General features: G+C 47.4%; 1 protein-coding gene across 1 annotated transcript in view; it reads left to right on the forward strand.

The window, feature by feature from the left end:
- The window catches only part of LOC135363382 (Golgi SNAP receptor complex member 2-like), a 28939-nt gene extending 16374 nt beyond the window's left edge, over nucleotides 1-12565 (forward strand). Inside the window, exons 2-5 of the mRNA XM_064583940.1 lie at nucleotides 3729-3793; nucleotides 6177-6309; nucleotides 9023-9163; nucleotides 12404-12565. Coding sequence (XP_064440010.1) covers nucleotides 3729-3793; nucleotides 6177-6309; nucleotides 9023-9163; nucleotides 12404-12565 — 501 coding nt within the window. The remainder of the gene's footprint in view (nucleotides 1-3728; nucleotides 3794-6176; nucleotides 6310-9022; nucleotides 9164-12403) is intronic.
- The last annotated feature ends 61 nt before the right edge of the window (nucleotides 12566-12626 follow it).

Consider the following 12626-nt stretch of genomic DNA (forward strand, 5'->3'; position numbering starts at 1 on the left):
CAGGGTTGTGAGATTGAGCCTGGTGTCGGGCTCTGCCCTGGGCATGGAGCCTGCTAGGAGTTCCCTCTCTCTCTCTCTCTCTCTCTCTCTCTGCTGCACACCTCCCCCCCGACTCGTGCACATTCTCGCGCGTGCTCTCTCTCTCAAGAAATTTAAAAAAATAAAAGGGACTGGCAAGATCTTCCATTCCAACACACTCTGGTCAGGAAAAGGCTTTATAAAACCCAAGACAGTTCATGTACCCTGTGTTTAAGCATGCAGGAGCTCTTGTTTTTCTTCCTTTTCTTGAAGAGAGAGAGTTCATAATTATTCTCGGGGTTCTTTTCATGGGGGAGGGGCACACTGCGCTGAGATCTGTCGTCTTGAAATTTGCACCTTTTGGTTCTGGATCTCCCTTAAGGAACAGCAGTGGAGGACAAACCCGTTCCTCTTCGAATGTGTTAACTCTAGATACTTGAAGAGCACCAGCTGCCCCATTTAATTTAGGGTTTTTTCCCTTTTCTTTCCTCAGAGGCTTACTATCACTAGCTCTTTCGACCATTCCTCTTTGTGACTTGAGTTCTAGACTTTCCCGGTCATCTTGTTCATCCATCTTCCATTAGGGGAAGCCTTTAATAGACAGTGTCCTTTAACAGATGGCTCCCAGAATGAAGTGCCAGTCGATATTGTACATTGGACTTTTTTTAAAAAGTCTTAAGTCAAAACGCTTTTCGTCCCTGACAAATTTCATCTTACTACTTTAGCCTAAATGAAAAATGTTAATACTTGTTTTGTGGTACAATATCCTACCTGTTCATTATAGTACAGAATCATATGCAAACTTCATAAGCGTAAGTTGGTTTAAAAAAAAAATATATTGAACAGAACATAGAGCCAAAGGCAGTCCTGTGGTAGAATGCTGGGAATCTTCCCTGGCATCCCTTGGGTACCATCATGTAGCCCACCGTGAAGCCCTCATCCTTAAAGTTTAAAATACTTGTCAATTCAATGGGAGAAATGTGATATCTCATTATTTTTAATTTGCATTCTCCTGATAACTAGTCAGGTGGAGTGTCTCTTTATATACCTATTGGCCTTTTGGGTTTTCTTTTCTGTCAGTTGCCCTTTGCCCATTTTACAGAAGTGCTTTGTTTGACTTTTCCTATTGACTTGTAGCATTTTTCTTAAATATTCTAGACATTAGTTCTTTCTCATCTGCTCCAGGTGTTTTCCAGTCTCTGCCTGTCTTTTTATTTATTTATTTGTTTTAATAGTGCCTTTGCTATAGAAAAGTTGTTTTAATGTAGTCAATTTTACCAGCCTTGTGGTTTTTGAGGTTTGGGGGATAGTTTTGGTTATTGTCTTGTTTAAGAAATTCTTTAACCTGGGGCGCCTGGGTGGCTCAGTCGTTAAGCGTCTGCCTTCGGCTCAGGTCATGATCCCAGGGTCCTGGGATCGAGTCCCACATCGGGCTCCCTGCTCTGCGGGAAGCCTGCTTCTCCCTCTCCCACTCCCCCTGCTTGTGTTCCTGCTCTCGTTATCTCTCTCTCTCTGTCAAATAAATAAAATCTTAAAAAAAAAAAAAAAAGAAATTCTTTAACCTGAATCATAATATGTACTCCTGTGTTTTCTTCAGAAAGTTGTTTTTTTTAATTTAAATTCAGTTACTTAACATCTAGTGTATTATTAGTTTCTGAGGTAGAGTTCAGTGATTCATTGGTTTCTTCAGAAAGTTTTAAAGCCTCACTTTTTCCGTTTGGGCTTTAAACCATTTTGAGTTTATTTTTGTGTATTATGTGAGATACCGTCTTCTGCGTGGGTAACAAACTGAGCCTTTGGCATTGATTATAGTCCATTCTTTTCCCACTCGTTTATGTCATTGAGTCCCCAAACACAGAGGACTCTTTCTAGCCTCTGTTCTTTGCTCTTGAGTCAGCGTTGGGGTCAGGGTTTGTCTGTCTGTCTCTGCACTGCTACCATATTGGTTTTATTATTACAGCTTTGTAATAGTGTTCATAGGAGGTGGGGCAGGTCATCCCTCTCATACTTAACTCAGAGTTGTCTTGGGATATTTTTTGCCCCCCACCCCTTTTTTTATTATGTTCCTGTTCCTGTCATTAATGCCGCTAATTTTCAGATTTGCTCTGTGAAGCTACCATTGAGAATTTACCTCACTGCCTACATGCAGGCCTTCTGTGAAATCCTAATTCTCCTTTCCTTCAGTGTGCCATGCAGTCCTCTACTACTGTTTCTATGGTAACCTGATCCAGATGTTGGTTAAGTCAAGCTGCATCCCTATATCTGCCTCCAAATCTCCACGTGCCCCATTCTGAACTCTCAGGACTTACCTTACTGGAGTAGCAGTCTGGTCCCACCATCTCTAGTAGTGATTTCTAGTTTCCTCTCAGGGCCATGGGTCTCACCCAGGTGCACTCAGAGTCATTAGAGAGTTGGCCTTGCTTCTGTGCCATGGGTCATGTTTAGAGGCTACAGGAAAGCCCTGGAAAAGACAAGAGGAAGTTGAAACCAAATTTGGGCTCCTTTGCTTGCATTGGTCAATTTGGGTTCACAGTTTGTGGTGCTCATGGTGGAGGATGGCTGCTGATGTTTCCCTCAAGGGTTGGAGAGGAAATAAGAGCTCAGCAGATTCCTTCCCTGTGCTTCTAAGGTACAGAGGCCAAAAGCACCAGGAACCAGTTGTCAGGGGCAGCATAAGCAGTAGTCCAGGCCTGATCACAGAGGCCTGCTAGGAAGGGCTCCGAGGGTGACCTTGGCCAAGCCCAGGGGAGCCTCCAGAGAGTGCTCTAGGGCCTGATGTCTGGGACCATGCTAGGGGGCCAGGGTACGGTGTTGCATTTCCACACAAGATAGCAAGCGCCTGGTATTGCCAGGGAGAGGTGTTTACCAAACAGGAGATCCCTATCTTTCAGGACCTTCTCTGATCGTTTTCTGCAGCTCATCACCTCATCCCTTCTCCCCTCCGACCCCAACTCTCTTTCAGGCCGGCCAGCCTGCTTGTAATCCACATGACATGCCTTTTTGCCTATCATTTTCTTCATCTCTTCCCTCCCCAGATCATGTCTCCCCTCTTCAGAATGATCTTCAGAACTCGCTTCGCCCCACCAGTTTCCCCCAGCGTACTCGTTTATGTTCGTGCCTTTGCTTGACACCAGCACTCCTCCGCTTCCTGTTTGTTTATACTAGTATGTATGAGTGCTCTCTCAAATCTGGGGACTTTCCATGTCCCTCTGGCCTGTCATTGCTAATTACCTTGTTTCTCGAGGACCAGGATTATATCTGTCCTGCCCTTTGACTCTCCCTAGTACAGACCAGCACTCGGCACATTGGGTCAAAGAACAGAGAGTGGGATTGGCTGGGTCCAGATTGAGGTTTATCACTTGCTGTGTGACCTTGAACAAGCTACATAACCTTTCTGGGCTTCAGTTGTCTTATTTACAAAATGAAGATGATAATGGTGCTTTCCTCGTGGGGTTATTGACTTCGAGAATGTCTTAGATGTGGCAAGTGCTCAGTAAATGCTGCCTGTCAGTATTATTATTCATATCCGTGTTAAATTATTAGAAACCCTGCCAAAACATGTGGCCTAAAGTGCCACTTACAAATTTTACAGTTCAGCGATGCTGTCCATTTAAATCAGTTACATGTTGGCATCAGAAAACATGTCTTTCCTGACCAAAGCACTGTTGATTACTCCTGTCTCGCTCATTTCCTCTCTCTTCCTTTGATAGGCAGGTCCACGAGATCCAGTCTCACATGGGACGCCTGGAGACGGCAGACAAGCAGTCTCTGCACTGTGAGTAATTAACTATGGAGACCAGAGTCCTTTCTCTGATGACACGATGCTAATGGGCTGGGTTTCCTGACCGCGTTTCTGCTTCAGGGGCTTAATGATTCAGCGCAGAATGAGTTCTGTTGTTAGGGTGGACAGAAAAACCCTCTGGCAAAGTCGCTGACTTCCCTCATTGCGCCCTGTGGAATCCCACCAGTCTTATCCCCCATTACCCCTCCACTCAACCTGACATGGCCCTATGGGAATGGACATTCTCTCCTCCATCTGTCTTAATCTAATTACCGAGCGCTTAGAGGAATGTACTCCATACCAACTCAGAGATACTTAACTGGAATCGGTCATTTCTTCTGAGCTGAGAACTGTGGCTTTTTAGGAGGATTATTCAGAAACGAATAGCAGTATTAATTAGTTTAGTTCCCACACCCTGGTTTCTTTGGAGAAGAGCTCTGCTTTTTGTTTCGAGGTTTCTTTGCCGTTGTAAGGAAAGGTCCTCTCTCGGAGCTGGTCAGGCAGGCACCGCTGGTTCCCCACACGCTGCGGAGGCCACCCCGTCACCTCCCTGCCTGGCTGTCAGCACGCCCGATTCTGGCCACCTGTGCCTCCTTTCCACAGCCTCAAAAGCATCTCTGGGTTCTGTGCCCACCTCGTTCTCATCTAAACTGTATATCAGCTGTAGGTTGGACAGGTCCACTGTCATGTCTTTCTGGAGCGAGAAGCAGTCTGGGTGCCTTTCTTCTGTGCACAGATTAGTGTCCAATCGGCTCTGTTTGCCTTCCCAACATTCCCATCGTCATACGATTAAAAATGGAAAAGTGGTAATTTCGACTGTTTATCAAAAGGGATAAGGAAAATGAGTGTATTTATCATATCTTTACCTCTGTGGATTCTTTCCTGGGCCTTTCCTAGTGATATTTGGTCGATTTCGGGGACATCAGCGTCAGCCTGCCCATTCTTACGGAAAGCCTTAAGGGAGCGCTCCTCTGTGTTTCACACACTCATCTTCCCCTTTGCTTTTTTTTTCTTTTAACCTCATTACTGTAGGGAATTCAATTGGCAGCCTTTTTACTAGATATTTATAACTCGTATCTGAGAATAATCTCAAAGGAAAAGAGACCTCATTCTGTTTCAGAAGATACTGCATTTTGCTTAAAATATTTCATTTCTAAAAGCAAGAAATTTATTTCTACAGATTCATCTAGCTTTTTTAAAAATTGGCATTGTTATGGCTTTAACAGCTACGTGTGTGTGTGTTTAGAACAACATTTACAGAGTCACTTAGTATAACTTGAATTTTTTCCAGTTACTCACTAGTATATGTGTTTTTCTCCTTTTAAAATGTGTTTCTTTGAATTTATCGGATATGGAAAAAAGATGTGTTTAATGTATCCTTCTAATTTAAGTTTGCTGTCTCTTTTCCAGCAATTATTCTTTTTTCTCTTTTGTGCAGTAGTAGAAAACGAAATCTAAGCAAGCATAGACCAGATATTCAGCCATCTAGAACGTCTGGAGATTTTGTCCAGCAAGGAGCCCCCTAACAAAAGACAGAATGCCAAACTGTGAGTGCTCTGACACCCTCAGCCCGTGAGGGCTAGCCCGGGGGAGGCTAGCGAATATTCTGAAAATCCATTTACGCATTGAAAAATGAGACTCTGTAAAGATAAAGTTCCCCTAAAGGGACGATTCCCTTTCAGTGATGCTTCCTCAAAATAAAAACCCTGTGAGGTTAGTGGCTCAGAAGCCTCGTGTCTCCTCACTTTGGGTCATTTTGAAATTTTGCCTCCGGTACTGCTGTTCTGACCAGACCCAGGGCCACTTGAAGCCTACTGCTGTCGGAGAGGTTGGCTCTGGCCTTTGGTTCCTGCTGCCTTCTTGGGTTGAAATGAAATCTTGCCCTTAATCACTTCAGTCAGTCTGTTTATAGTGAGATGCCAATCTTACGTTTGATACTCCCCCATGAAATTAAAATGAAACCCCCCTCACCACCTCCACCCCAGCCCCTGCTCCCGAAAGTTTTATGCAACTTTGTTGGTGCTTTACTCGAAAGATGCCCTTGGGCTTCTTCTTGGAAAGCGATACAGTCCATCGAAGGTCAGGGAGAGGTCCTTGAGCCTGCTTCCTGTCACCTGTTCCCTGTCATGCATCCAGACTCAGAGACCAGCAGAGCTTAAGTAAAGCTGCTGGAATCTCGTGGGCGACCACCCGACTGGAACCACAGGCTGCTGCTTTTTTTTCACCATCCTCGATCAAAATCAGATGATGCTGTCGGGGATAATGCGAAGCGGTGTGGGGAGAAGGGAGGAAGCATCTTCCTTGAATACAGAGCCTGGCCACTGCAGTGTGCTACCTCGGGTTCCTGACATGTAGTCTCGCTCTCCATCAATTCCAGGCGTGTTGACCAGTTGAAGTATGACGTCCAGCACCTGCAGACCGCTCTCCGAAACTTCCAGCATCGGCGGTACACAAGGGAACAGCAGGAGAGACAGCGAGAGGAGCTTCTGTCTCGCACGTTCACCACTAACGTAAGCCGGGCTCCGGGGTGGGGGATCTGCAGGTACCTGGCAGCTCCCGGGAGCTGCGGCTGGGGTCTTGGAGCTTCATCCTCTTCGGGGATGTCTGAAGGCGACCGAGGAGGAGGAGACTAACCAGAAACGACAGTGGCCTTCGTGCATTGCCGCCGACCCTAGACCCAGACAGGGAATCTCTTTTGCTGACACAGAAGCCCGACAAGGAAGCGGTTACACTGAGGGAACGGGCAGAGGTGAAAATGACCTGGTTGGACCGGGAGGTGGAAGTTCATGTGGTGGAAACGTTTTTTTCTGGTCAGATAGAGACATGATGATGAGAACGGAGACCGTTTGTGAGGAGGGCAGCGTCCCAAAGCTGCCTTCGGGCGCTCGGCACGGCTCTGTCTGCAGCTCCAGGGTCGGGTCCGTGAAAATGTTTTTGCCCCGAATCTGAGCAGCAGTTTGGAGGAATTTGTTAACAGATATTTTGTTTTGGACAGATTGCTTAACTTTGAGCCTGTTCGAAAGTGGCCTGTTGGCTTGCATGTTTGATTTGGGGGACACCCTTGGCCCTGCCCTTGGGTCTCGATAGGATCATTTCCTGCACACGGCTGTACAGCACGCTGGCCTTTTGCGTGTCCTGCATCATATATTTCCACCAGGCGAGGTGGGTTTGGGGGCCTTTATGTTTTTTGTTTCGTTTTACAGAGAGGTTCATTTTCTGATGAGGTCTTAGCGTTCTGAGCCTGCCGTTAGAATTTAGATCAGTCCGGTGCCTGGGTGGCTCAGTCGGTTAAGCGACTGCCTTCGGCTCAGGTCATGATCCTGGAGTCCCGGCATCGAGTCCTGCATCAGGCTCCCTGCTCTGCAGGGAGTCTGCTCCTCCCTCTGACCCTCCCCCCTCTCATGTGCTCTCTGTCTCTCTCATTCTCTCTGTCTCAAATAAATAAATAAAATCTTTAAAAAAAAAAAAAAAAAAAGAATTCAGATCAGTCCACATGTCACAGAGGTTTGTCTTTTTGCCGCGTCCCCACTGGCAGTAAATCTCCCTGAGTGTTTCAGAATGTGCCCGCATAGATTTTGCTTCTCTAGGGTAAGCAGTCACATATCAGTGGTTAACAGTTGGAAAGTGTAATGAGGATGTGCTTGGTGGTAGAGCGGTAAGCGTAGTTCCTTTCCTCTTTTTTTGGTAGTTTCCAAGTTTTCATAGATGCCTTTCAAAAGCGTAATGAACTATACAACACACTAAAAGGTTTGTGGGCTTTTGATAGTCATGGCACTGGGTATTCAGGCCTGTTTTAGGCCAGGGACGATCACTTAGAATTATTTTGTTTCTCATCAGCTTGGTGTGGTGCGGAGCACACAGTGCCCTTAGTAAAACTTGACTTGCCAAATGAACTACTTGCTGGTCATTCTGTGAGCTAAAACTAGGATACGTTTTTCTGAGCGATGGTGCCCCATTAGCTATTAGAGGGTGAGAAAGATTTGTATATAAAAGGCAGATCTGCAGATGCTGGTCAGGTGAAGAGAAGTCGCTCATTGATTCATTCAAACGCTGGAGTCTTTCGCCCCCCTGAGCACTGGCCATGTGCAGAAAACACTGTTGAAGGTGCCGAGAGTAAAGCTTGGGAAGAAAGGCAAAGCCGGGGCTCCTCCCTGGGAGACGCTCCCGTGTGAGCCGCAGGGACAGAGAGCAGGTGCGTGGGAAATGATTCCGGACTTGTGCAGCAAAGAAGGAGGTGGTTTAGCCTCTTGGTGGTGATTGAAGGAGGTGAGAAGGGCACTGCTTGCCAGGCCGAAGAGTGTGCCATGGTCAGGAGGCAGGAAAGCGGAAGTACGGCCAGTCCCGACCGGGACTGTATACGGCCCACTTTGGTGTAAACTTAGAGCCCCAGGACCAGTCTCAGGGTTTGTCTCCACAGGGTGGTTGAGAGGGCAGGCTCCGCACTCAGTAGTGAGATGCAGGCCCCGCTGGACTTAGCAGCTCCGCCTTATCTCAGACAAGCTGTTCCACCTCTCTGGGTTTCAGTTTCTTCACCTCTAAAATGGGGACACTATAGTAACTACGTCGTCACGTTAAGAGTGAGGATTAAGTGAGCTTAGGGTAATGCGCACACAGAGGGGAAAGCACTTGATCAGTGTCTGTTTTTCCCTCCCTTCCTTTCTTTACAGCGCTTTCTTGCGTGCTTAGGAGAATTGTCATTCAGGCTACCATTAGGCCTTCCATAGAAATGGGCTCCTCTGTCCTGAGTCTCCATCTAATGGCAGGGATAAGCTGTAGATAAAACAGCTGCAGAACCAAAGCAAACCTTTAATACTGTGTTAAGGGAAAGCCAAGGAGAGGAACACGTGGACCACGCTAAGTTCATAGTCAGGGAAGTAGTCAGAGAAAGCCTTTAGGAGAAGGCCAGCGAGGGCTTGAAGGCCTGATGTTTTTCCTAGGCGGTGGTCATGGTAGAGAGGCAGGAATGAACGGGCCTTGTGTAGCAGGACTCATTTGCAGAGTGCCAAGTCGGAGGGAAGTTGCTCTTCCTCTGAGCGAACAGAGGCCACCCCAGGTCTTGGCTTTGCTTTCTCCTCTCTGTTAGGTTCCTCTGATTCTTGCACCATTTCCTCTGGCTGTTCCTCTGGCTTGGCCTTGGCCAAAAGGCAGAGCGGCCAGATGCGGTGGGACCCCAGGAGCTGACCAGCCAGCAGAGCTAATCCAGTGCCTGCGTCTCTTTCACAGGACTCTGATACCACCATCCCAATGGATGACTCGCTGCAGTTCAACTCCTCCCTCCAGAAAATTCACCACAACAGGGATGACCTCATTGGAGGAGTGCACAGTATTCTGGAGGGACTGAGGGCCCAGAGACTGACCTTGAAGGTGGGGGCCCTTCTGGGGGACAGGGAAAAGGCCCCTTGTTTTGGCCTCATCCAACGGTTTGGTACCTGCGTTTACATTGCGGTTCCGTATCCTCACATTTTGAGATTTTGATGGAGTCTGGGATCCTTCCTATCAGAGCTGAATTATTGTGAGTCCACAGGTCACCACACTGTCTTCGCCAGGAGCTATTTCTTGTGCTTGCAGCGAAGCATACTTTAGCATCTCTCGGTGTCTAGGTCCTTTTCCATTTACTGAACCTGTCATGAAAGTGACTGCTACAAAAGGAACCAGTAAGACCAAGAAATTCCACAATTTCAGAAATGACAGAATCCACAATTCTAAGAAGGCAGATGTGGCCGTATGGGGCACCTCCCCTTCCCATGGCTTCCCAGAGAGCACGCCACACACACACACACACACACACAGAGACACACACACACACACAGAGACCACCTTGGAACCGAGACCTTTTGTGCTCCTGTAACTGAGCCCCCGTGGGTGGGGTCTTAGGACCGCCCTGGTAGGCCGGCAGCAGACAGCTTCTAGAGCACCAGCCGTTGACCCACAGCACCGCTAGCACTCTCGTTAGTCACAGGTGTTTCTAGAAGCCCTGCCGCATTGGCTGAGACTCAAACCTCCCCCCACCCCACCCCCGATCCCGGGAGTGGTTTACAGAAACATTACACAGATTCTGATGTCAGTCGTGGTGTTTCAGCCTCAGCCCTTTTCCTGTATCAGCGCTGATGGATAATGGGGTGTGGGCTGTGCCTATTATCAGGGTGTGGTCCCCTGCGAACGAAGCACTCCCAGCCACTGAGCTGTGAGAAACAGTCACTCGGAAGTGTGAGCCTTATCTTAGTTTTTGTTGGACCACGTTGAGCCTGTCAGCTCCGCAGGACTTCAGTACGTGGCTGGACAGCCCCTGCCATCTTTACGAAGGAGAAGGTCAGGCGAACCGTGAGGGACACTTGACCTCCTGCCGCTGGCCGTGGTGCTTCTGATGGTCTAGAAGTGTGGTCTCTGACAGCTTCACAGGTGCCCCTCTTTCCGAGCGGCCACCTGCAGTAATCTCAACTGATAAGTGATGACTCATCTGCCCTTTCTTTAGAAAACTGTCCATATCCCAGAAAAACAGTAAAACCCTTTTGTTTATTTATGTTAGAGAGCGTGTGCGAGAGCGGGGTTGGGGGGAGCTTGCAGAGGGAGAGGGAGAATCTTCAGCAGGCCCCATGCCCATCAGGGGCTCGATCCCACGACCCTGAGATCATGACCTGAGCTGAAATCAAGAGTTGGGACACTTACTGACTCAGCCCCCCAGGCGCCCCAGTAAAACCCTTTTAGAATAAGACTCACCGTATTGCACTAAGGTCGACCTGGTGGGGTTTAGTTAGAGCTTCTTGTTAAACCCAGTGTTCATTTCCCAGCAAAGTCTGGTGTCCCGGGGGGGTCCAAGCAGCATCTGCCCCTAGGCTGTCCCCAGAAGGAAGTGCAGGGAAGCCTGAGAGGCGGGTGGGGTTGGAATGTGAGTTTTCTAATTCACTTTCCTCCACGCACCTACCCTACTTGCCTTTTGTCTCTTGATTCCCGCCACCCACCTCCCACCCCGCTTCCATCCGGGGTTTTCCTGCCTAAACCATTTGAAAGGAATATAGGAGAGAGCATGAAGGAACTGGGCCGTGATTTGGAGAAATTTGTGGTTGGAAAGGAATACATTTTTTTTTTGAAATTTATGTTAATTTTCAGGTGATTTTAGAAGCTTGATACTTGCACTTTGTACAGTGATGAAATAATCTGCTCTCAGAGCTAAGCAGAATCTTTAGCGTGAGCCTAAATTTTACCATCACTGTCGTGGAAAAAACACATCTCTGGCCTCCTCTGGCAACAGTTAAGTTGGACTTGAGAGATCCCTCTCAGGCTTATTCGTCATTGCCTGGGCTGAACCCAGGTTTTGAATTCCTGTCCTCATGTTGTTTTCACTTCTGCCTCTTCTCTCTTGCTCGTTAATGCATCGTTCATTTAAAAAATGCACGGAGGGCATTAGATGCCATCCGTAAGGATGCGGTGGGTGGTGTGTATGGAAGTAGGTTAGGGTCTGCCCCAGGAGTCATTTATACTTGTTACTTTGTAAGAAATTGAGTGTGCTTAAAAAGAAAACTTAGAAAGCAGAGAGGAAGGGCACGCTGGGTGGTGTGTGCTGTTGATTTAGGAGTAAAATACCCTTTTGGCTTTGGTGGCGTTTATGTAAGGGGTCGCTGTGTTGGTGTCTCATTCCGTGTCACCCACGTCAGACCCTCTGGTAAACATGGATGTTGACCCACATGTTACACACCGGAGAATCCCAGAGGTTTCTACTCTACAAGGTGAACAGGTTAGGGAGCAGAGGAAGAGTTTTTTGATGTTGCCCTTTCAAAAAAAATACATAAAACATTCCAACATAAAAAAATTTTCTTGAGGTATAATGTACATACAGGTGTACAGATGTAATTTGCCCGGGTCATTGGATTCTGGCAGACGCGCACCCCTTTGTAATTCACACTGCTGTCCAGACAGAGACTCTTTCCATCGGCCCTGGACAATCCGTCCTGCTTTTCCCAGCCAGATGATTCCTCCTTCCAGGCAACCATTGTTTTGATTATCTCACCATAAAGGAGTTTTGCCTGTTACTGAACTTCATATAAATGTATTCGGAAGTGTGGCTTCCTCTCAGGAGTGTTTTCCAAGCTCTTTCATATTGTTCATGTCGGTCATTAGGTCCTTTTAATTGTCAAGGAGTATCTCCATCATGCAGACTCACCGGACATTGTTTACCCGTTCTCTGGTTGACGTACACCTGGCTTGCTTCCAGTGTTTGGATATTCTCCTGTGTTTTCCTTCAGAAGCTTTATGTTTAATTCTGCGATCCATCTCAAATTCATTTTTGTGCATAATATGAATTGAGGATCTTCTCACACACGTACACGTATATGATATACAGGAGACGTGTGTGTGTGTATGTCCGTGATACGTATGTGTGCTAGAGTCCATTGTTCCAGCACATTTGTGGAGAAAACTTTTCTTGCCTCCTTGCTTTGCTCTGGTACCTTAATCAAAAGTCATTTGACCGTAAGCGTCGATCTGTTTCTGATTAATGCTGCATTTTATGTGCTTTAGGCATGACCAGGAGACTGTCTGTTGGTAAAGTCCCATTCCTTGGCAAGACGAGTTGATCACTGTTTTCCGTTCTCTGCTTGTCTGCCCCAGGGGACTCAGAAGAAGATCCTCGACATTGCCAACATGCTGGGCTTGTCCAACACCATGATGCGGCTCGTTGAGAAGCGGGCTTTCCAGGACAAGTACTTTGTGATCGGTGGGATGCTGCTTACCTGTGTGGTCATGTTCCTCGTGGTGCAGTACCTGACGTGAGCCAGCCACGGCCCGAGGCTACCATCGTTCCCGCCGAGTGAGCGTCTGCGTGAGAGCGTGT

The sequence above is a fragment of the Mirounga angustirostris genome, unplaced genomic scaffold, assembly GCF_029215605.1.
Source record: "Mirounga angustirostris isolate CCGP_5_RB_7025 unplaced genomic scaffold, mMirAng1.0.hap1 SCAF_156, whole genome shotgun sequence".
NCBI lineage: Eukaryota > Metazoa > Chordata > Mammalia > Carnivora > Phocidae > Mirounga > Mirounga angustirostris.